Below are 25398 nucleotides of genomic sequence, written 5' to 3' on the forward strand. Positions count from 1 at the left end.
AAAAATAGTGGAAACGCAGAACTGATGGCAAATGCTGGAAGAAGCACCAAATCCATGCCTATGGGGAAATGGCAGTGAAGAGGATGAGACTTAACTTTATCTGTACCACTTTATTCTTATTTTCAAAAGTAACTTGAAGCAATTGTGAATATTCTGGGTGGTACACACAGGTGCTCATATTAGTTTCTGTAGTTTTTAATTTTAAAAATTAATGCTTGGAGTTATTTCCTTAAAAGAAATCAAGTAATGTGTCAAGCATTTGGAGTACCTACTATGTGCTTGGCGCTGTTCCAGGCATCCGAGATATTTGCCCCCTTCTACTAGCCTCTTCCTTTCAGAAGTTACCAGGCTGACTGTGGAGAACAGTATGGAGGTTCCTTAAAAAACTACAAATAGAATTACCATATGACCCAGCAATCCCACTACTTGGCATATACCCTGAGAAAACCAAAATTCAAAAAGAGTCATGTACCAAAATGTTCATTGCAGCTCTATTTACAATAGCCAGGACATGGAAACAACCTAAGCGCCCATCATCGGATGAATGGATAAAGAAGATGTGGCACATATACACAATGGAATATTACTCAGCCTTAAAAAGAAATGAAATTGAGCTATTTGTAATGAGATGGATAGACCTAGAATCTGTCATACAGAGTGAAGTAAGTCAGAAAGAAAAAGACAAATACCGTATGCTAACACATATATATGGAATTTAAGGGAAAAAAATGTCATGAAGAACCTAGGGGTAAGATAGGAATAAAGACGCAGACCTACTGGAGAACGGACTTGAGGGTATGGGGAGGGGGAGGGGTGAGTTTTGACAGGGCGAGAGAGAGTCATGGACATATACACACTAACAAACGTAGTAAGGTAGATAGCTGGGGGGAAGCAGCCGCAAGGCACAGGGATATTAGCTCGGTGCTTTGTGACAGCCTGGAAGGGTGGTATGGGGAGAGTGGGAGGGAGGGAGACGCAAGAGGGAAGACATATGGGAACATATGTATATGTATAGCTGATTCACTTTGTTATAAAGCAGAAACTAACACACCATTGTAAAGCAATTATACCCCAATAAAGATGTTTAAAAAAAAAAAAAAAAAAGAAGTTACCAGGCTGGAGTACAGAAACAGCTGCTGGTTGCAGCTTGGCCACAGGCAAGTCATTTTTCCTCCCTGGGTCTCTTTCAGCTCTCACATCCTAGGATTCAATACTGTAACTGCAACTCAGCATTCCTTATTCTCACCGAGGTGGGCGCCACAGCGCAGTCCATTAGCATAAAATAACTCCATTCGGGGAGTGTCCCTGAAGGGCTGACCTACTAAGAACGTTTTCCAAATGGTCCTTAATCTCTGCCTCCCACCCAACCCCCGCCCAGGATAACAGATGTTCCTCATGGGATTTCAAATTTGCAAGGGAATCTTGACAACTTCTTTGGTAATGGGCTATGTCCTAATTCCAGTCTAATCACTAGAAGCAACTTCCGTACTTTCAGCTTTAGGTGCTGTGGAGAGAACAGATAAAAACAAAAATTTCTGCCTTCATGCTGTTTACGTTCCAGTGAACGGAGACATCAAGGAAAAATAAGAACAATTCAAGGAAGACACAATGCGTCGGTATGGTGCAGGGGAACGCAAGGTGAGTAGTGAAATCCTGGTCCTTTGACGCCTACAAAACCTAATCCCGAATCCCTAAATTCTTCCGGGTCACTGTCGGGTTACCCTCCTCCTCCCACTCCGCCCACGGCCCCACCTTCTGGCCCTGGCCACGCCCACGCTCCTGACGTCAATTTTCCAAGCCGTGCCGCGTTGACCTGGCCTATGGTAAGCCACAGGCCCGCTCGAGCCCCATTAAGCCCCGCCTCGTGAGTCGACGCGTGGCGACGGCTATGGGGCCGTGGGGCTGCGTGGCGCTGCGGCTCGGGGTGCTGCTGTGGCGCCGGGCCTTCTCCCCGGGAGCGTGGCCCGCGGCGGTCGCGGGTCTCAGGCTTCGGCTGCTGTCCGTGGGGCGGCTTCCGGTGGGACCGACGCTCGGCAAGGTCTGCCCGGCCCCCGACCGAGCGCGCGGCCTGCACGGCGGGCCGGGCTTGGAGGAGCGGGCGGAGGGAACAGCCGGCGAGGGGCGCCCGGAGTCAGGCACCGGAGGTACGGGCGAGGAGGAGGGAGCCGGGTCCCAGCTAAAGAGGCTGAATTCCTCTTTTTGTATTTCTCATGGGGTCACAAAACTCCTACAGAGCAGAACTGGAAGGGACTGCAAAGGTTGTTGGCACCAACTTTGCATTTCACAGTGAGATCAAGAGATGGACTGAAGTCTCCCAAACCCCAGGCGTCTGTCCGAACGGCCACGTCGGACCCCTGGCCTCACAACCTCACCGTCCTCATCCCCCTTCACACTCTGTCTAGGGTTCCGAGAAATGGACTTGTCGAGAATGTTGGGGCTTGAGGATTCTAAGGAAGAGCCAGGGTCTGGGGGCTCAGGGGTGCGTAAGAAGCGCTAATAGGAGATGGGGCCAAGTTAAGAGCCTCTTAAGTATTGTAAGCTTTTAGAAACTTGAGAGGTGGTAAACAGATCACACCTGTGAAAGGATGCAGTATGAGAGGGAGAGATTAGCCACTAGGGCCCTGGGAGTCAGCTTTAGAACTGAAGAGAGCTGTTAAGTCCACAGGCTCTTATACACCATGGTGAAGAGCTGAATATCTAAATCTCTAGAGGAAAAACAAAAACGGTTTTCACAATTAACAGTTGTTACATAACCCAACTGGCATTGTAAGAAAACCTCGAGAGTTCAAAATGAGAATTGCTGTTAAAATTTTAACCCTCCGATTGGTAGATTTGGGGCCACGCACTTACTCGCTAGTTCTCAGTTTCTCTCTCAAATGAAGGTTGTGGACAGATACTACCCAAGAGCCCTTCCAGTTCACAGTTCTAGTTCTGTGACCCTTTGTGGCTGGAATTCAATTTAATGTGCCCCAAGATATTACCACCTCCCCAAATTGTGCTCCAGTTTTCCTCCCCTTTTAAAAATTATTATATTAACCGTTATTATTATTTTATTTCTATGTTTTTTGGCTGTGTTGGGTCTTTGTTGCTCCACATGGGCTTTCTCTAGTTGCAGCGAGCGGGGGCTGCTCTTCGTTGTGGTGCGCGGCATTCTCACTGCGGTGGCCTGCCCTGTTGCAGAGCACGGGCTCTAGGCACGCGGCCCTCAGTAGCTGTGCCACGCAGGCCCAGCAGCCGTGGCGCGCAGGCTCAGTAGTTGTGGTGCACAGGCTTAGTTGCTCAGCAGCATGTGGGATCTTCCCGGACCAGGGCTCGAACCCATGTCCCCTGCATTGGCAGGTGGCTTCTTAACCACTGAGCCACCAGGGAAGTCCCGTTTTCCTCTCTTTGATTTTTTTTTTTTTTTTTTTTTTTTTTTGCGGTACTTGGCCCTCTCACTGTTGTGGCCTCTCCCGTTGTGGAGCACAGGCTCCGGTCGCGCAGGCTCAGTGGCCATGGCCCACGGGCCCAGCCTCTCCGCGGCATGCGGGATCTTCCCGGACCGGGGCACGAACCCATGTCCCCTGCATCGGCAGGCGGACTCTCAACCACTACGCCACCAGGGAAGCCCTCCTCTCTTTGAATAGCAGTTCTCTGCTTGAGCTGTGTTACTCATTTCCTCAGATACTAGAACAGAAAGCCATCGTTGCTGATGTCTGGTTCTACTTGCATGTGCTAATAGGAAAGGATGTGTGTGGTGGCTGTCTGTGACCTGCGCACCCTTCCCATAAGTTGAGCAGTGCTGTATGAAACCAGTGCCCAGCTTCAACTTCCAGGAGGCCTAAACACCTTCATGGAGGAATGGTTTCGCTGTCAGCTGCCCGCATCTCTGGGTGCATATCGTGTCTGTCTTTACTTGGCCACCTGACAAAAGCAGATCTTTGTGCATTTCAGATCATACTGGTCCCAAGTTTGACATCGATATGCTGGTTTCACTTCTGAGGCAAGAAAATGCGAGAGACATTTGTGTCATCAAGGTTCCTCCAGAAATGAAATACACAGATTACTTTGTAATTGGTAGTGGAACTTCTCCTCGACACTTACGTGCCATGGCCTACTACATTGTGAAAATGGTAGGATGCTGTCTTTTTCTTTGGAACCTTTAACTTAATGGAATAGTGTCAATGCATCAGGCGGAAGAGCAACATTTAAAAATGAAACCCTAAGATTATATAAGAAGCCCAGGTTTTTAGAATTTGCATGAGTGTTTTATGTTCTTTGATAGTGAACGTTATGGGAACCAATATCTAGCCTTAGTGGGTCAAGATATTTTACATTCTTGTCTCTTGTGACAAAAAAAATATTATCTGAGGCAGGCTAGAAGACAGTATAACCCAGAGGGATTTCTAGAGCAAAACTGTCCAGTGTGACACCCACTAGCCCCATGTGGCTATGTAATTATAAAATAAAACTAAAAATTCAGTTCTTCAGTTGTACTAGCCACATTTCAGGTGCTTGGTGGCCACATGTGGCTAATGGCTACCATACTGGACACAAATATAAAGCATTTCCATAGTTGCAGAAACTTCTATTGGATAGTGCTGGCCTAGAGTTTAATTCAAATGTTTGAGCAGGTCCAGTGTTCCCAGGCACGGTGCTGGGTATTGGGAAGACAAAAATGAAAAAGATTTAGTTCTTAACCTCCCCATTCACAGGTCTAGTTGAGGAAAGAGAAGGAAGTTCATTTTCCAACTAGACTGAATAGGAATCAGAATGAGGAAGAAAGTGTACTTGGAAGCTGATTCTGATACCACTCTAGAGGGGAACATACTTCTTTCACCCTGTTGAAAATTGGTCAGAGAGGGAACAGTTAAGACCAAAAGAATAGCTGGGATTGCCTAGAGAAGGGTGGTAAAATAAGGGAACTGAGAAGAAAACCCTGGTGCAACATGGCAGAACAAAGGAAGATTCAAAAAGAGGGGGTAGTTGGAGAGACTAAAAGAACTAGGGGGGCATGGAAAAGTTAAAAGGCAGGATCCTAGGGTCTCTGTCAGATGTAATAGTAAGACAGAGTAAGTAAGACTTAGAAGTGACCATTGGACTTGGAGATATAAAAAGAATGAGAGATTTTTCAGAGAAAGTTTCTGTGGAAGAGCAAGGGAGGGGAATAGAAATTCCTTTTGCAAAAATTTTAGATGAGGGAGAAAAATGCAAGGTCAAGAAAGTTTTGTTCTTGTTTATGGTAAAATATACGTTACAAAACTGAACATTTTAGCCATTTTTAGGTGTACAGTTAAGTGATGTTAATTACATTCACATTGTTGTGCAACCATTACCACTATCCATCTCCAGAACGTTTTTCTTTTTTCATCTTGCAAAAAACTCTGTACACATTAAACAATAACTTCCCATTCTTCCTTCCCCCAGCCTCTGGCGTCCCCCATACTGCTTTCTGTCTCTGTGAATTTGACTACACTAATAAGTACCTCCTTGAGTGGAATCATACTCTAATTTTCCTTTTGTGACTGGCTTATTTCACTTAGCATAATATTTTTCAAGGTTCATCTGTGTTGTAGCATGTGTCAGAATTTCCTTCTTTTAAGACTGATTATTTTAGTGTATGTATATACCACATTTTATCTTATTCACCCATTGGTGGGCATTTGGGTTGCTTCCACCTTTTGGCTATTGTGAATAATGCTGCTATAAACACGAGTGTAGAAATACCTGTTCAGATCCCTGCTTTTAATTTCATAAGTGGAATTGCCAGATCATGGTAATTCTGTGTTTAATATTTTGAGGAACCATCACACTTTTACACAGTAGTTGCACCACTTTACATTCCCACCAGCAGTGCACAAGGGTTCCAATTTTTCTACGTCCTCACCAGTTGTTATTTGCTGGTTGGTTGATAATATTGATAGTAATCCTAATGAGAGTGAAGTGGTACCTTGTTGTGCTTTTGATTTACATTTCCCTAAATTAGTGATGTTGAGCATCTTTTCTCATGGTTATTAGCCATTTGTGTATATTTGGAGAAATGCCTATTCAGGTCCTTTGCCCATGTTTTTTTTTTGTTTTTTTTGTTTTTTTTTGCAATACGCAGGCCTCTCGCTGCTGTGGCCTCTCCCGCTGCGGAGCACAGGCTCCGGATGCGCAGGCTCAGCGGCCATGGCTCATGGGCCCAGCCGCTCTGCGGCATATGGGATCTTCCCGGACCGGGGCACGAACCCGTGTCCCCTGCATCGGCAGGCGGACTCCCAACCACTGCGCCACCAGGGAAGTCCCGTGCCCATGTTTTAATCGAGTTTTTTTTTTTATTGTGAAGTTGTAGGAGTTCTCTGTATATTCTGGATATAAATCCCGTATCATCTATGTGATTTGCAAATATTTTCTCCCATTCTGTAGGTTGCCTTCTTACTCTGTTCATTGTGTCCTTTAATGCACCAAAGTTTAAAATTTTTCTGCTGTTGTCTTTGGTCTCATATCCAAGAAATCATTGCGAAATCCAATGTCATGAAGCTTTTCTACTGTGTTTTGTTTTTCTTTCTTTTGGATTACTTTATGTTTTTATTTTTTTGAATTTTAGAATTTTATTTTTTTATACAGCAGGTTCTTATTAGTTATCCATTTGATACATATTAGTGTATATATGTCAAACCCAGTCTCCCAATTCATCACACCACCACCTGCCCCCTCCACTTTCCCCCCTTGGTGTCCATACGTTCTCTACATCTGTGTCTCTATTTCTGCCCTGCAAACCAGTTCATCTGTACCATTTTTCTAGATTCCACATATATGCGTTAATATGCAATATTTGTTTTTCTCTTTCTGACTTACTTCACTCTGTATGACAGTCTCTAGATCCATCCATGTCTCTACAAATGACCCAATTTCGTTCCTCTGTATGGCTGAGTAATATTCCATTGTATATATGTACCACATCTTCTTTATGCATTTGTCTGTCGATGAGCAATTAGGTTGCTTCCATGTCCTGGCTATTGTCAGTAGTGCTGTAATGAACATTGCGGGTGCATGTGTCTTTTTGAATTATGGTTTTCTCTGGGAATATGCCCAGTAGTGGGATTGCTGGGTCATATGGTAATTCTGTTTTTAGTTTTTAAGGAACCTCCATACTGTTCTCCATAATGGCTGTATCAATTTACATTCCCACCAACACTGCAAGTGGGTTCCCTTTTCTCCACACCCTCTCCAGCATTTGTTGTTTGTAGATTTTCTGAGAATGCCCATTATAACCAAAGTGAGGTGATACCTCATTGTAGTTTTGATTTGCATTTCTCTAATAATTAGTGATGTTTAACATCTTTTCATGTGCTTCTTGGCCATCTGTATATCTTCTTTGGAGAAATGTCTATTTAGGTCTTCTGCCCATTTTTGGATTGGGTTGTTTGTATTTTTAATATTGAGCTGCATGAGCTGTTTATATATTTTGGAGATTAATCCTTTCTCCGTTGATTCGTTTGCAAATATTTTTTCCCATTCTGAGGGTTGTCTTTCGTCTTGCTTGTAGTTTCCTTTGCTTTGCAAAAGCTTTTAAGTTTTATTAAGTCCTATTTGTTTATTTTTTTTATTTTCATTACTTTAGGAGGTGGATCAAAAGAGATCTTGCTGTGGTTTATGTCAGAGAGTGTTCTTCCTATGTTTTCCTCTAAGAGTTTTATTGTGTCCACTCTTAAATTTAGGTCTGTATTCCATTTTGAGTTTATTTTTGTGTGTGGTGTTAGGGAGTGTTCTACTTTCATTCTTTTACATGTAGCTGTCCAGTTTTCCCAGCACCACTTATTGAAGAGACTGCCTTTTCTCCATTGTATATCCTTGCCTCCTTTGTCATAGATGAGTTGACCATAGGTGCATGGGTTTATCTCTGGGCTTTCTATCCTGTTCCATTGATCTATATTTTTGTTTTTGTGCCAGTACTGTATGGTCTTGATTACTGTAGCTTTGTAGTATAGTCTGAAGGGAGTCTGATTCCTTCAGCTCCATTTTTTCCCCTCAAGACTGATTGCTTTGGCTATTCGGAGTCTTTTGTGTCTCCATACAGATTTTAAGATCTCTTGTTCTAGTTCTGTAAAAAATGCCATTGGTAATTTGATAGGGATTGCATTGAATCTGTAGATTGCTTTGGGTAGTATAGTGATTTTCACAATATTGATTCTTCCAATCCAAGAACATGGTATATCTCTCCATCTGTTTGTATCATCTTAATTTCTTTCATCAGTGTCTTATAGTTTTCTGCATACAGGTGTTTTGTCTCCCTAGTTAGGTTTATTCCGAGGTATTTTATTCTTTTTGTTGCAATGGTAAATGGGAGTGTTTCCTTACTTTCTCTTTCAGGTTTTTCATCATTAGTGTGTAGGAATGCCAGAGATTTCTGTGCATTAATTTTGTATCCTGCAACTTTACCAGATTCATTGATTAGCTCTAATAATTTTCTGGTGGCATCTTTAGGATTCTCTATGTATAGTATCATGTCTTCTGCAGACAGTGACAGTTTTACTTCTTCTTTTCCAATTTGTATTCCTTTTATGTCTTTTTCTTCTCTGATTGCCATGGCTAGGACTTCCAAAACTATGTTGAGTAATAGTGGTGAGAATGGACATCCTTGTCTTGTTCCTGATCTTAGAGGAAATGCTTTCAGTCTTTCACCATTGAGAATGACGTTTGCTGTGGGTTTGTCATATATGGCCTTTATTATGTTGAGGTAGGTTCCCTCTATGCCCACTTCCTGGAGAGTTTTTATCATAAATTGGTGTTCAGTTTTGTCAAAAGCTTTTTCTGCATCTATTGTGATGATCATATGGTTTTTATTCTTCAATTTGTTAATATGGTATATCACATTGATTTGTGTATATTGAAGAATCCTTGCATCCCTGGGATAAATCCCACTTGATCATGGTGTATGGTCCTTATAATGTGTTGTTGGATTCTGTTTGCTAGTATTTTGTTGAGGATTTTTGCGTCTATATTCATCAGTGATATTGGTCTGTAATTTTCCTTTTTTGTAGTGTCTTTGTCTGGTTTTGGTATCAGGGTGATGGTGGCCTCATAGAATGAGTTCGGAAGTGTTCCTTCCTCTGCAAATTTTTGGAAGAGTTTGAGACGGATGGGTGTTAGGTCTTCTCTAAATGTTTGATAGAATTCACCTGTGAAGCCATCTGGTCCTGGACTTTTGTTGGAAGATTTTTTTTTTTTTTTTTTTTTTTTTTGCGGTACGCGGGCCCCTCACTGCTGTGGCCTCTCCCGTTGCGGAGCACAGGCTCCGGACGCGCAGGCTCAGCGGCCATGGCTCACAGGCTCAACCGCTCCATGGCATGTGGGATCTTCCCAGACCGGGGCACGAACCCGCGTCCCCTGCATCGGCAGGCAGACTCTCAACCACTGCGCCACCAGGGAAGCCCTTGTTGGAAGATTTTTAATCACAGTTTCAATTTCATTACTTGTGATTGGTTTGTTCTTATTTTCTGTTTCTTCCTAGTTCACTCTTGGAAGGTTATACATTTCTAAGAGTTTGTCAGTTTCTTCCAGGTTGTCCAGTTTATTGGCATAGAGTTGCTTGTAGTTTCTCAGGATGGTTTGTATTTCTGTGGTGTCTGTTGCAACTTCTTTTTCATTTCTAATTTTATTGATATGAGTCCTCTCCCTCTTTTTCTCCCTTTTTTTTTGGCTAGTGGTTTATCAACTTTGTTTACCTTCTCAAAGAACCAGCTTTTAGTTCTATTGATCTTTGCTATTGTTTTCTTTGTTTCTGTTTCATTTATTTCTGCTCTGAACTTTACGATTTCTTTCCTTCTGCTAACTTTGGGTTTTGTTTGTTCTTCTTTCTCTAGTTCCTTTAGGTGTAAGGTTAGTTTGAGATTTTTCTTGTTTCTTGAGGTAGGCTTGTATTGCTATAAACTTCCTTCTTAGAACTGCTTTTGCTGCATCCCATAGTCTTTGGATCTTCATGTTTTTGTTGTAATTTGCCTCTAGGTATTTTTTCATTTCCTCTTTGATTTCTTCAGTCATCTCTTAGTAACGTATTGTTTAGCCTCCATGTGTTTGTTTTTTACGTTTTTTTCCCTGTAATTGATTTCTAATCTCATAGCATTGTGGTCAGAAAAGATGCTTGATATGATTTCAATTTTCTTAAATTTACTGGGGCTTGAATTGTGACCAAAGATGTGATCTGTCCTGGAGAATTGTCCGTGTGCACTTGAGAAGAAAGTGTGATCTGTTTTCGGATAGAACGTCCAAAAATATCAATTAAATCTATCTGGTCTATTGTGTCATTTAAAGTTTGTGTTTCCTTATTCATTTTCTGTTTGGATGATGTGTCCACTGGTTTAAATGAGGTGTTAAAGTCCCCCACTATTTTTGTGTTACTGTCGATTTCTTCTTTTATAGATGTTAGCAGTTGCTTTATGTATTGAGGTGCTCCTCTGTTGGGTGCATATATATTTATAATTGTTATATCTTCTTGGATTGATCCCTTGATCATTATGTAGTGTCCTTCCTTGTCTCTTGTAACATTATTTTATTTTATTTTATTTTTTACCCCTTTATAACTGTATAGTGATCTTATTTGCCTCTTGTTACAGTTTTAGCTTAAAGTCTATTTTGTCAGATGTAAGTGTAGCTACCCCTCCTCTCTTTCTATTTTTATTTACATGGAATGTATTTTTCCATCACTTCACTTTCAGTCTGTGTGTCTGTAAAGCTGAAGTGAATCTTTTGTAGGCAGCATATGGTTGAAATTTTTTTTTAACATCTTTATTGGAGTATAATTGCTTTACAATGGTGTGTTAGTTTCTGCTTTACAACAAAATGAATCAGTTATATATATACATATGTTCCCATATCTCATCCCTCTTGCGTCTCCCTCCCTCCCACCCTCCCTGTCCCACCCCTCCAGGCGATCACAAAGCACCGAGCTGATCTCCCTGTGCTATGCGGCTGCTTCCCACTAGCTATCCTACCTTACGTTTGGTAGTGTTTATATGTCCATGCCTCTCTTTCACTTTGTCACAGCTTACCCTTCCCCCTCCCCAACATTCTTTATTTTAAAGTTTATTTTATCTGATATGAGTATTGCTATTCCAGGTTTCTTTTGATTTCCATTTGCATGGGTTATCTTTTACCATCCCCTCACATTTCACTCTGTATGTGTCCCTAGGTCTGAAGTGGGTCTCTTGTAGACAGCATATATGTGGGTCTTGTTTTTGTATCCATTCAGCAAGCCTGTGTCTTTTGGTTGGAGCATTTAATCCATTCACGTTTAAGGTAATTATCGATATGTATGCTCCTATGACCATTTTCTTAATTGTTATGGGTTTGTTTTTGTAGGTCCTTTGATTCTCTTCTGTTTTCCACTTAGAGAAGTTCCTTTAGCATTTGTTGTAGAGTTGGCTTGGTGGTGCTGAATTCTCTTTTGCTTCTCTGTAAAGCTTTTGATTTGTCCATCAAATCTGAATGAGATCCTTGCTGGGTAGAGTAATCTTGGTTGTAGGTTCTTCCCTTTCATCAGTTGAAATATATCATGGCACTCCCTTCTGGCTTGTAGAGTTTCTGCTGAGAACTCAGCTGTTAACCTTATGGGAGTTCCCTTGTATGTTATTTGTCATTTTTCCCTTGTTGCTTTCAATAATTTTTCTTTGTCTTTAATTTTTGTCAGTTTGATTACTATGTGTCTCGGTGTGTTTCTGCTTGAGTTTATCCTTCCTGGGACTCTCTGTGCTTCCTGGACTTGGGTGGCTATTTCCTTTCCCACGTTAGGGAAGTTTTTGACTATAATCTCTTCAAATATTTTCTCGGGTCCTTTCTGTCTCTCTTCTCCTTCTGGCACCCCTATGATGCGAATGTTGTTGCATTTAATGTTGTCCCAGAGGTCTCTTAGGCTGTCTTCATTTCTTTTCATTCTTTTTTCTTTATTCTGTTCCACGGCAGTGAATTTCACCATTCTGTCTTCCAGGTCACTTATCTGTCTTCTGCCTCAGTTATTCTGCTATTGGTTCCTTCTAGTGTATTTTTCATTTCAGTTATTGTATTGTTTATCCCTGTTTGTTTGTTCTTTAATTCTTCTAGGTCTTTGTTAAACATTTCTTGCACCTTCTCGATCTTTGCCTCCATTCTTTTTCTGAGGTCCTGGATCATCTTCACTGTTATTATTCTGAATTCTTTTTCTGGAAGGTTGCCTCTCTCCACTTCATTTAGTTGTTTTTCTGGGGGGGTTATCTTGTTCCTTCATCTGGTACATAGCCCTCTGCCTTTTCATCTTGTCTCTCTTTCTGTGGATATGGTTTTTGTTCCACAGGCTGCAGGATTGTAGTTCCCCTTGCTTCTGCTGTCTGCCCTCTGGTGGAAGAGGCTATCTAAGAGGCTTGTGCAAGTTTCCTGATGGGAGGGACTGGTGGTGGGTAGAATTGGCTGTTGCTCTGGTGGGCAGAGCTCAGTAAAACTTTAATCCGCTTGTCTACTGATGGGTGGGGCTGGGTTCCCTCCCTGTTGGCTGTTTGGCCTGAGGCGACCCAACACTGGAGCCCACCCTGCTCTTTGGTGGGGCCAATAGCAGACTCTGGGAGGGCTCACACCAAGGAATACTTCCCAGAACTTCTGCTGCCAATGTCCTTGTCCTCACGGTGAGCCACAGCCACCCCCTGCCTCTGCAGGGGACCCTCCAACACTAGCAGGTAGGTCTGGTTCAGTCTCCTATGGGGTCACTGCTCCTTCCCCTGGGTCCCGATGTGCACACTACTTTGTGTGTGCCCTCCAAGAGTGGACTCTGTTTCCCCCAGTCGTGTTGGAGCCCTGCAATCAAATCCCACTAGCCTTCAAAGTCTGGTTCTCTAGGAATTCCTCCTCTTGTTGCCGGACCCCCAGGTTGGGAAGCCTGGCGTGAGCCTCAGAACCTTCACTCCAGTGGGCGTACTTCTGTGGTATAAGTGTTCACCAGTTTGTGAGTCACCACCCAGCAGTTATAGGATTTGATTTTATTGTGATTGTGCCCCTCCCACCATCTCATTGTGGCTTCTCCTTTGTCTTTGGTTGTGGGGTATCTTTTTTGGTGAGTTCCAGTGTCTTCCTGTTGATGATTGTTCAGCAGTTAGTTGTGATTCTGGTGCTCTTGCAAGAGGGAGTGAGCGCACGTCCTTCTACTCTGCCATCTTGAACCAATCTTATCCACTGTGTTTTCTTCTAAGAGTTTTATAGTTTTAGGTTTCGTGTTTGGGTCTTTGGTATTCAGTTAGTTTTTGTAGATGGTGTCAGGTAAAGACTCCAGCTTCATTCTCTTGCATGTAGATAATCTAGTTTTCCCAGCACCATTTGTTGAAAGGACTGCCTTTCCCTATTGAATGGACTTGGCACCCTTGTTGAAAAATCATTTGACCATATGGGCTCTTTGTTTTGTTCCAGTGGTCTATAAGTTTATCTTAATCACTGTTTTGATTACTGTAGCTTTGTAGTAAGTTTTTAAATCAGGAAACTTGAGATCTTCAACTGTGCCCTTCCCTTTCAAGATTGTTTTTGGCTATTTGGGGTCTCTTTAGAGTACATATAAATTTTAGGATGGATTTTCCTATTTCTACAAAAGAAAGTCACTGGGATTTTGATAGAGATTGATTGTATTGAATCTGTAGATAAAGTATTAACAATATTGTGTTCCAATTCATGGATACAGATTATTGTATTTCAGTGTACGAGTCTTGCTTCAATGGTTATGTTTATTTCTAAGTATTTTATCCTTTTTGATTCTATTGTAAATAGAAATATTTTCTTTTTTAAAAAAATTAATTTATTTATTGATGGCTGAGTTGGGTCTTCGTTGCTGCACACAGCCTTCCTCTGGTTGCAGTGAGCGGGGGCTACTCTTCGTTGTGGTGTGTGGGCTTCTCATTGCGGTGGCTTCTCTTGTTGTGGAGCACAGGCTCTAGATGTACGGGCTTCAGTAGCTGTGGCATGCAGGCTCAGTAGTTGTGGCTCACAGGCTCTAGAGCGCAGGCGCAGTAGTTGTGGTGCACGGGCTTAGTTGCTCCGCGGCACGTGGGATCTTCCTGGGCCAGGGCTCGAACCCGTGTCCCTTGCGTTGGCAGGCAGATTCTTAACCACTGTGCCACCAGGGAAGCCCTAGGGTTTTCTATGTATAAAGAGCATGTCATCTGCAAATTGAGACAATTTTATTTCTTCCTATCCAATTTTGTTACTTTTTTCTTTTGTTTTCCCTTGCTCTAATTGCCATGGCTAGAACTTCCAGTACTGTGTTGAGTACAAGGTGGCAAAAGTGGGCATTCTTGTGTTGTTCCTGATCTCAGAGGAAAAACTTTCAGTTTTTTGCCATCAAGTATGATGACAGCTAATCTCCATGGGCTCTTCATGTATGGCCTTTATTACCTTAAGGTAGGTTTGGGTTTTTTTTGCTTATTTCTGTTGAGTTTTTATCATGAAAGGGTATTGAACTTTGTCAAATGCTTTTTCTGCATAAATTTGAAATGATCCTGTGGTTTTCGTCTTTCATTTTGTTAATGTGGTTTATTACATTGATTTTTAAAATTAATTAATCTATTTTTGGCTGTGTTGGGTCTTTGTTGCTGTGTGCGGGCTGTTTCTGGTAGTGGCAAGTGGGGGCTACTCTTTGTTGCGGTGTGCAGGCTTCTCATTGCGGTGGCTTCTCGTTGTGGAACACAGGCTCTAGGTGCGTGGGCTTCAGTAGTTGTGGCACGTGGGCTCAGTAGTTGTGGCTCATGGGCTCTAGAGCATAGGCTCTCGTAGTTGTGGCGCACGGGGTTAGTTGCTCCATGGCATGTGGGATCTTGCCAGACAAGGGCTCGAACCCATGTCCCCTACATCGGATTCCTAACCACTGCCACCAGGGAAGTCCCTACGTTGGTTTTTTCATGTGGAATCATCCTTACATTCCAGAAATAAATCCCATGTGGTGTTGATATATAATTCTTTGAATGCAGTATTGAATTAGGTTTGCTAGTAGTTCATTCAGGAGTTTTCCATCAGTATTCATCAAGGATATTGGCCTGTAGTGTTTTCTTATAGGGTCTTTGTCTGGTCTTGGTATCAGGTTAATGCTACTCCCATAGAATAAGTTAGGAAGTGTTCCCACCATCTACAAATTTTAGCAAAATTTGATGTGAGCTTATGTTTAAGTATCTGGTAGAATTCACCAGTGAAGAAGCTGTGTGGTCCAGGGCTTTTCTTTGTTGGGAGGTTTTTTTCCTTCCTTCTTCTCTGTGTGTTCTTTTCTCTATACCCCACCCTTTCGTTTGAGATACAATTGTGTTGGGAGGTTTTTGCTTAATGACTCAATCCTGTTGCTATTATTGAATAGGGCTATTCATACTTTCTGTTTCTTCATGATGCAGTCTTGATCGGTTGTGTTTCTAGGAATTTGTCCATTTATTCTAGGTTTTCCAGTTTGTTGTCTCTCTAATGTCTCCTCACTCCTCACTAAAATCACTAAATTTCTGATTTTAGTTATCTGGGGGTTTATTGATCAATTTTGTTGATCTTTTTGAAAAATGAAATCTTGGTTTCATTGACTTTTGTCTCTTTTGTTTTAATTTGGTCATTGACTTCTTCCTTCTGCCAGCTTTAAGTTTAATTTGTTCATTTCCTAGTTCTTTTTATTTTATAATATTTATTGGACTATAGTTGATTGACAATGTTGTGTTAGTTTCAGGTATACAGCAAAGTGAATCAGTTATACATACATCCACGCTTTTTTAGATTCCTTTCCCATATAGATCATTACAGAGTATTGTGTAGAGCTCCCTATGCTATATACAGTAGGTCCTTATTAGTTATCTATTTCATATATAGTAGTGTGTATGTATCAATCCCAATCTCCCAATTTGTCCACCCCCGCCCACCCCCCCCCCCCCGCTTCCCCCCCCCCCGCTTCCCCCCCCCCCCCCCGCCCCCGGTAACCATAAGTTTGTCTTCTAAACCTATGACTCTATTTCTGCTTTGTAAATAAGTTCATTTGCACCATTTTTTTTTAGATTCCACATATAAACGATATCGTGATACTTTGTCTGTCTGACTTCACTTAGTATGATAATCTCTAGGTCCATCCATGTGCCTGCAAATGGCATTCTTTCTTTCTTTTTTATTCCTGAGTAATATTCCATCGTATATAGGTACCACATCTTCTTTATCCGCTCCTCTGTCAATGGACATTTAGGTTGCTTCCATGTCTTGGCTATTGTAAATAGCACTGCAATGAACATTGGGATGCATGTGTCTTTTTGAATTATGGTTTTCTCTGGATATATGCCCAGGAGTGGGCTTGCTAGATCATATGGTAGTTCTGTATACATCTATATCTATCTATCTATCTATATTTTTATATATCTGTCTCTCTTAGGGTAGGTTTTTTGACCATGCCGCATGGTGTGCAGGATCTTAGTTCCCCACCCAGGGATTGAAGCCACACCCCTGCAGTGTTAACCACTGGACTGCCAGGGAAGTCTCTCATATGGTAGTTCTATATTTAGTCTTTTGAGGACCCTCCATACTGTTCTCCATAGTGGCTGTACCAATTTGCATTCCCACCAACACTGTAGGAGGGTTCCCTTTTCTCCACATCCTCTCCAGCATTTATTTATTTATTTAAATTAACTTTTATTGGAGTATAGTTGAGTTACAGTGTTGTTAGTTTCTGCTGTACAGCAAAGTGAATCAGTTATACATATATCCACTCTTTTTTAGATTCTTTTCTCATATAGGTCATTACAGAGTATTGAGTAGAGTTCCCTCATAATACTCTTATTAGTTCTTACAGTCGGTTCTTATTAGTTATATATTTTATATATAGTATCTACAGTATATGTCTATCCCAATCTCCCAATTTATCCCCCCTCCCCCCCAGATAACCGTTTGTTTTCTATATCTGTGACTATTTGTTTTGTAAATAATGTCATTTGTACCATTTTTTTAGATTCCACATATAAGTGATATCTTATGATATCTGTCTCATTTACTTCACTCAGTATGATAATCTCTAGGTCCATGTTGCTGCAAATGGCATTATTTCGTTCTTTTTTATGGCCGAGTAATATTCCATTGTATATATGTACCACATCTTTATCCACTCCTCCATCTATGGACATTTCAGTTGCTTCCATGTCTTGGCTTTTGTAAATAGTGCTGCAGTGAACATTGGGGTGCATCTGTCTTTTTCAATTATGGTTTTCTCTGGATATATGCCCAGGAGTGGGATTGCTGGGTCATATGGTAATTCTATTTTTAGTGTTTTAAGGAACCTCCATATTGTTCTCCATAGTGGTTGTATCAATTTACATTCCCACCAACAGTGCAAGAGGGTTCCCTTTTCTCCACACCCTCTCTAGCATTTATTATTTGTCGATTTTTTGATGGTGCATTTCCTAGTTCTTTAAGGTATAAATAAATTCATGTTGTTGATTTGGGAACTATTTTTTTCATGTAAGCACATACAGCTATAAATTTCCTTCTTACTGCTGCTCTCACTGCATTCTATAACTTCATTTGTCTCAAGGTATTTTCTGATTTCCCTTGTGATTTCTTCTTTGATCAGTTTAAGGTAATAAAACAGTTGATTTCCACATATTTGTGGATTTTCTAGTTTTGCTTCTGTTGATTTCTAGTTCATTTCATTGTGATCAGAAAACATACTCTATATGAGTTTAATCTTTGAATTTATTAAGACTTGTTTTGTTGCCTAACATATGATCTGTCCTGGAGAATGTTCCATGTGCACTTGAGAAAAGTGTGTATTCTGCTGTTGTTGGGTAGAATGTTCTGTTAATGTCTATTAGGTTCAATTGGTCTGTAGTGCTGTTCAAGTTCTCTATTTCCTTATTGATCCTCCATCCATTAATGCAAATGGGGTATTGAGTCTGCCATATTACTGGGTTAGCTCTGATTTTTGGTGCACGTTTCTAATTGTTATGTCATCTTGGTTGGTTGACCCTTTATCATTATATAATGTCCTTGTCTTGTAATAGTATTTTTTTCTAACATTAGTGTATTTGTTGTTTTAGACCATTCATGGAATCTGCTGGGAAAAGAGATTATGGGATGATAAAGTCCCATTAACATTGTCATGAAAGTAGATGAGATGGAATCATTAAAACTGAGAAGACTAGCCTTAAAACAGGAAGACATCCCCTGAGAGGGAAAGGAAGCTGGGATGGACAGAAGGGATGATGTATGTGAGTAGTGGATATTGAGAGAGTTTAGGCCTGCCTCTGAGGCACCTTGGTAAATGAGTGAGTTGGCCCTGTCAGAAGGGTTTGGGCAGGAGGATTCAGGAGACAGGTGTAGGAGGCAGGTAGGATTTAAGGGGGAAAAAAGTTTCCGTATGTTTATATTAAGGGGCATGGTGTAGCTGTGAGGAATGAATAAGTTAGTTGCCAAATTAAGACCAAGAAAAATACCCCCAGACGCTCAATAAGAACAGAGATTTTCCCTATCCTCTTCCCCATTAATATGTGCTCTGGTTTTTTTCAGTACAAATACCTGAAACGTAAAAGTGAGCCTCATGTTAAGATCGAAGGGAAGGACACAGATGACTGGCTCTGTGTGGACTTTGGTAAGTTATTTTGGCACATTTTACAGATAAATATTTGATATTGCACTAATCTTGAACTGTTTGCAGTTGTAAAAGGATTGAGATCTGTTTCTCCACATACATTTTTCTTTTTAACTTGAGAATTTTTTTATACAGCAGGTTCTTATTATCTCCGCATACAATTTTTGAAGGGTGTCAAAAGAAGTTTTCTTATAACTTAGTTGGTCTTATTCACATGTGAAATCCTCATGTCACATGGTATGTATGTAAGTTGCCATACAGGTCAGAAAGCTGGTGGAGAACAGGATGGATAACATGGGAGAGATCCCCTAGTGGTGGTGGAAGGCACCTTGGGGTACCCCTAACCTTGGCCTTAAATAACTCAGATAAGGTGAAGGGCATTCTAGGCACAGGGAAGGACAAGAGCAGAGGACTAGAATTTTGAAAAGATTTAACAAATTTGGGTATTAATACATACATAGTTTCAAAGTATTTCCCCAAAAGATAGTTAACACAAAGGGAAAAACAGTAACTGAAGAACTGGGAAGGGTCTGAGATTTTATCTTACGTGTAAGCTAGCAAGTTAGTCAAGGTTTGATGAAGCACAGTTTGTTACTCAGCAATAGTAGTAGCCAGCATCAAGCACCATTTTTGCACCAGGGTCCCTGAGCAACACAGGACCAGATGACACCTGTAAAGTTCTAAGAGAAGAACCCTGAGATTAGGGCATCTACATCTTTTATAATGGGCAGGAAGCAGGCCTGCATTTGCTCTGGTGGAAAACACTTTTTCGGCCAAGGCTGTATGTCAGGGTTTCTCAGCCTTGCCACTATTAACATTTTTGACCGGGTAATTCAGGTGCTGAGGAATATTCTGTGCATTGTAGGATGTTCTTCTCTTCTCCACCCCAACTGTGAAATCAAAATGTCCCTTATTGAAAACCACTGCTGTAAGCATACTTGTGCTTTGATCCAGAGGGAGACAGTAGTTCTGAGAATATTTGCCAACATCCTTAAAAATATAGTCCAGAACAAAAGCCTACAAAAGCCTGTCAGTTTTGCTCACAGGCTGTGCAGACAGTCCTTTGGAGGACTGTCTCCCAAGCAAACCCCATCACGAGTAATGTTACATATTGATATCATATACCTCCTGTATGATGCACTGAGAAAAGCACAGCGTCACTTCTGTGGTATTTTTGCTGGATGGTGTCCACAATTTGCATTTCTAACAAGTTCTCAGGTAATGCTAATCTGGGGTTCACACTTTGAGAACCACTGTTCTAACTGTCACAGGTTTGTGAGATCACAAGGGTAAAAGCAAATGAACTGCTTCTTCATTGTAAGTCTTATCTGTCCTTGATAGGCAGCATGGTGATTCATTTGATGCTTCCAGAAACCAGAGAAACGTATGAATTAGAGAAATTATGGACCCTTCGTTCGTATGATGACCAGTTAGCTCAGATAGCACCTGAGACCTTACCTGAAGACTTCATTCTTGGAATAGAAGATGACACTTCATCTCTGGCTCCTGTGGAGTTTAAATGTGAATAAAATGGTATGAACTGCTTTAGTCATTTCAGATTTGGATTGAGTCACTTATAAACCCTGCCTAGCTGGTTGTTGTCAAAACAAGTCTTATCTATGGACACTAATCCTAACTGACACGTGGAAATTGTAGGTAAGTGAGCTAATTCTCACACTGTGAATCAGTACATTCAAACTAAAATTAATATATTGTCTTTGTTCCTGAGATCTCAGCAGGATTTCCTGGAAGTTGCATTGGCCCCTGTGTTTTACTTGAGCTCTCTGCTCAGAGTTTATTTTTTTTTTATTTTTTTGCTGACAAAGCAAGAGACTTTTTTGGGAAGGGGGCACCCAGGTGGAGAGCAGGAGGGTAAAGGAACCCAGGAGGACTGCTCCACCACATGGCTCACAATCTCGTGTTTTATGGGAATGGGGTTAAGTTTCTGGGTTGTCTCTGGCCAATCATTCTGACTCAGGGGTCCTTCCTGGTGGCACACGCATTGCTCAGCCAAGGTGGATTCCAGTGAGAAGGATTCTGAGAGGTTGGCAGGACATACAGACCTTTTGACCTTTCCTGAATTCTTCCAGTTGGTAGTATCTTGTTAGTTCTGCATTCCTTACCAGGACCTCCTGTTTAAGATAACTCATGCAAGTGGTTACTATGTTGCCTGGCCAGGGCAGGCAGTTTCAGTGTTTCCCCTAACAACTCCTCCCCGAGAGACTTCATACTCAAGATAATTCTTGGGAATTGGAGTGGAGGTCTCTTTCTTCTGTAACTACTTCCTGCTGAGAGTTGGCGTAGTCCTGCCTAGTAGAGTAGAAGTCTCTCTCTACCTGATCTAAATTGAGGTATTCTGTGCCCAAAACTGGCATTCATCCTTGTAGTAACAGCAGTTTAGTTGAAACTGTTGGACCCTGTGGGGGATGAACCTTGTAAGCAGTTGAAACAGACAAGGGCCAAACAGGAGGCCTAACAGGATGGTCATCACCAGGCCCAGAAAAGGCAGGCAAAATTTGGGGTGAGGGCTGCAGGGTGTGTGACTTTCTTCTGATCGATTGGTAGTGACGTAACAGGACAATGCTCCAGGAATCTTGGCACTCAGCCTGAAGTTACCATCCTCACCTGGGTGGGGGCCTTAGTTCCTGCAGAACTCAAAGATACAGTTATGCATACTCCTTGAGGTGGAACCAGGACCCTGCCCCAAGGCTGTACCACTAGTTGACAGCTCCTCCCCTGTTTTTGCATCCCCTCCCTCCCCTGATTAGCAACTGTTTGAATCTGCCCTTTGGAACTCAGGGAAGGTCAAGGAGGAAGGTCAAGGAGGCTGAGTGAAGCCTATATCCTACAAACAAGAAACAGGGGACTCAGAAAGGATTTGTACTCTGGAGCCCCTCAGAGTCCTGCCCGGTTCCAGTTCAGGGAACTAACTGGGCAACAGTGCTGGCCACTTCCTGCTACAATAGGGCATAGTCCTGTCTCAATTTGGAGAATAGACACTGGACTGGAAATATTTCTGATTCCCGATTCCTGGATCTGAGTCTTGTATGATTAAAATCTTAATCCCTTGGTCTGCCATTTTGGTGTAACAGACCCAATGAGAAGTAGCTGGATGAGTGACAATGGGATTTTAATAGGGAAAATAAAACGTCATTTCTTTTCAGGAGAATAAGCCTGAAACACAGTCTGGACCTGGTGCTTTGGGGAGACTTGTAGCCACATAGCCAGTTGTCTAGTTTTATTGAGGTAGGTTTTAACTTTTAATGTGGTATTAACACATAGGTAACAGGTGCTATTGGTCATCAAACATGTCTCTTTTTGTTAAATGTATGATCTAAAGCAATTCCATTGTCTAAAAATGTAAGTTACGGGCTTCCCTGGTGGTGCAGTGGTTGAGAGTCCGCCTGCCGAGGCAGAGGACACAGGTTCGTGCCCTGGCCCGGGAAGATCCCACATGCCGCGGAGCGTCTGGGCCCGTGAGCCATGGCCGCTGAGCCTGCGCGTCTGGAGCCTGTGCTCCGCAACGGGAGAGGCCACAACAGTGAGAGGCCCGCGTACCGGAAAAAAAAGTAAGTTACAAGAGGAGACCTTTAAAAAGTAAGGCTGCAGTTATCAGCTGCCAGCAGACATTATTTTGAGAACGGCTGGTGGCATCCAAGTCTGACACAGCTCAGAAAACTCAAGTTCTTAGCAATACAGGGATTTGCCTGAAATCACACCCACAGTGTCATCTAGTTATTTCTTGGATGTCTTAAACCATAGCTACTCCATTTTGACTCTTAATTGTAATATTCCCCTTAAGAGCCAAAGCAGATGTCACCATTAATGATGTTAGTGTTTCCCTAGGTATGAGAGGAGCAAGAATCTGGCCCATAAATCTTCTCCTGAAAATATCTATCTCTCTGAAGGCCTGCTCTGCCAGGTTTTTCCCAGAGCACAGAGTGCCTCATTCCTGTCTCCACCCTGAACTCCTTTTCAGGGGGTGTTGAAGGTCAGCAGCTGCAGCCGCTCGTGATTTAATCTTTGTAGAGGCAGACAGCAAGTGCCAATGGCGAGTGCCAATTTCCAGTCAGCAGGGCCCCTTCATGGTCATAAAGTTGACCATGGTTTGGGGGGCATTTCATTCCACAGTGCTAGGAATGCTCATTCCCAGGCCTAGCAAAGTGTTTTCCGAGTTTAAGTTTAAATCTTATTCTGTAGAACGGTATAGCCAAAAATTTAAAAAAATATATAGCAGAAAACATAACCACCCCACTAGTCCTGTAACGTAAAACCTTTAGTTCTCAGTTCATATGTAACAGTATTATCTAGGTTCACAGTCAGGACATTGGTAGATAGTGGTGCCTGCCTTGAGATTGACATAGCCTTACTAAAAATCTAAGTTTTACACTTTGACCAAATTCAGGACATTCACATTAATTTGAAAAGCCAAAAATACATACTACACAGCAGGCTGCACCTGATAATGAAACACTTTATTCTGCATCAAGGTATCTGGAAAATGAAGCTGCATTCGGGGCACGTTACAGATGAGGAATGCTCCATATGTGGTGAGTACAAAACTCAATTACAACAGAATTATTTCCTAGTATTACCAGATACTCCATTACCAATGCTTAATTGAAAGTAAAACATGATTTGCCACACTAGAAGGCTAGAAGTGAAACATGACAGAATTTAAACAGGCAGATATAAATGTAGCACCTATCTGTATTTAAAAAAAAAAAAGTTGGAAAAATCAAATACTGAGGAAGAGCTCTGGCCTTAAGCACATTTCACCCAAAATCCAACCAGAAAGCCAGTCCATTCCTTTTTTTTTTTTAAAGCAATTCATTGTATGGAAGAAAATGATGAATGCTAGATGAATTCAGTGACAAAAAGTGCACTTTTTGGCTAAAACTACAAAATAAACTGATTTCTGAAAACATTTAGGAAAACATTTCAAGTCATTTTCAAAATGTTTAAAGGATACAGTGATCTTCAGAAAAACTTACCTAGTCTGTAGAAATTCATCTTGAAATACAAATGAAGCAAAATGATTTAAGGGTTATTATATATGCCCTTCAGATCAGTATAATATAACGACTGTGATCATTTAATGAACAAAAGAAACACAATTCTGAGAGCAGTGTGGCCTTGGAGACCACCCACACCCACATAACTGTACATACCAGGCTTTGCCATCAAGGTAGGAAATGGGCGAATGCGTTCCGTATCAAAGGTCAAATGTATTATTATATCACAGTCATTCAAATTATATTCCAAAAGTTGTTCTTGTATTTTTCTACCTTTTGACTTATTTTCAAATAACTGGTTGCAGAGAATACAGAAATCCTGCTGCAATTTATGTAATATTCTAGGTGGCCTTTCATTCTTCTTGATTTATCATTGCTTAAAATCTTCAAAATAGCTTAGTGTGAGGCTCATGACAGTGCCTGGCACGGGGAGATGTAGCCTTTTTATTGCCTTTAAACACTGTCACACCGTCTGACTGCCCCATTGGTCTTCACAAAGCAATTCTTTTAGGGTCTGCTCCAAGCACAGACCAACTGGTCTGAAATATATTGGCAAACTAAGCATCCTGTAAGGCAAGCTGAAGCTTTCTTCTTGCCAATCAATTTAAAGTTCACAGGAGCTGCATGTCTCCATAGATACACTTGCTTTAGGTAGTGATAGTCAAAAGCACAAAGCATTTATGCATTCAATCACATAGCCAAACAAAAAAACCCTGAAGTCTCCTGAAGCCATTTATTAAAACTAGCCGTTCCAAAACCTCCTGCAGCCACTTTGCTCTGTTAGTACCATCAAAAACTTCCCTACCATAAACAAAAAAATAAATGGTATTTGCTGCTCTCCAAATATAGGCACTGCTCTGTATCACTGAACGTTTACTGGATTTTCCAACTAATAACTGTCAAAAGCCTCAAAAAACCTGAAATTAATTTTCCAGCTTTACTGTCACCAGCCAGAAGTAAAATTTTTTTCTCAGTTATTTGCCTGTTAGCTAATTTTATTTTTTAAAAAACAGTTGGACTTATCTTTATAAAGTATATAAAATTTTCAGAAAAAAACAAAACAATTTTGCTTTCATTGCATTACTGAATACCTGAGGTAGTTGAGTAAAAATGCACATTTAATACCCCTGCCAACACCATTCAGCACTTCCCTTAGGTTATTTGTGTTAGTGTTAGATAAAACTGAGAACAGTTTTTCTATGCTAACAGCTTAACATTTAAGTTCTTGTAATAATCCTATTCTGATCCAATTTTAACAATTGGACATAGGAGCAATCTATTTTTATTTACTTGATGAATTTAGTAAATGCACCATTAAGCCAATTTCTGGCATTATGGGGGAATGAATATTAAGAAAAATTAGAATATTTGTTAGACTGAGAATACAACAAAAGGGAAGTGCAGAGCTCCTCTCTTTCCCTCCCTCACCCCCTAATTTTTTTTCTTTTTTTAAAGCTGGGTGTCATACATTTCAGAGAGCATAAAGTATACATTCTCACAGAGACAGGAGTTCGAAAGTTGCCTGGTCCTCAGAAACAACCGGCTAGGTAAAAACTTGTGCATGTGATTCTGGATAGGGGTTCAGCGCCCGTCTGTTGGTTAAGCAATCTGTCTTTGGTTTGGCATCTGCCTCTGTGGTGGGCTGTCTCCTGAGCCTTCACTTCCGTCTTGACTGAGGTGGTCCACTTTGCAGAGCTTTCTGCTGTTGGTGCTGCTTTACCTGAGTCAGAATTTCCTGAATTTTTCTCTGGGCAACCTGCAGTAGGAGAGAGCTTTGAAATTTCTACCTGATCAAGTATGACCAAAAGTTAATTTACTCTTCCA

General features: G+C 41.4%; 2 protein-coding genes across 3 annotated transcripts in view; one reads left to right on the top strand and one right to left on the bottom strand.

Annotated features, from left to right (window-relative positions):
- Positions 1–1865: 1865 nt before the first annotated feature.
- MALSU1 (mitochondrial assembly of ribosomal large subunit 1) overlaps positions 1866–25398 on the top strand; it is a 31475-nt gene continuing 7942 nt past the window's right edge. Inside the window, exons 1-5 of one of the 2 annotated variants that reach the window (XR_004351433.1) lie at positions 1871–2144; positions 3934–4112; positions 18478–18559; positions 19901–20092; positions 21724–23109. Coding sequence is in view for 1 of the 2 variants with exons in the window: in XM_032643138.1 (XP_032499029.1) it covers positions 1889–2144; positions 3934–4112; positions 18478–18559; positions 19901–20088 (705 nt within the window). In the remaining variant the exon portion in view is untranslated. Of the gene's footprint in view, positions 2145–3933; positions 4113–18477; positions 18560–19900; positions 20117–21723; positions 23110–25398 lie in introns of those variants that run through there. The other variant, XM_032643138.1, reaches the window with a different exon arrangement.
- IGF2BP3 (insulin like growth factor 2 mRNA binding protein 3) overlaps positions 23014–25398 on the bottom strand; it is a 141039-nt gene continuing 138654 nt past the window's right edge. Inside the window, 1 exon segment of the mRNA XM_032643137.1 lies at positions 23014–25330. Coding sequence (XP_032499028.1) covers positions 25232–25330 — 99 coding nt within the window. The 3' untranslated portion in view covers positions 23014–25231.

This window comes from Phocoena sinus, chromosome 9 (assembly GCF_008692025.1).
Source record: "Phocoena sinus isolate mPhoSin1 chromosome 9, mPhoSin1.pri, whole genome shotgun sequence".
Lineage (NCBI taxonomy): Eukaryota > Metazoa > Chordata > Mammalia > Artiodactyla > Phocoenidae > Phocoena > Phocoena sinus.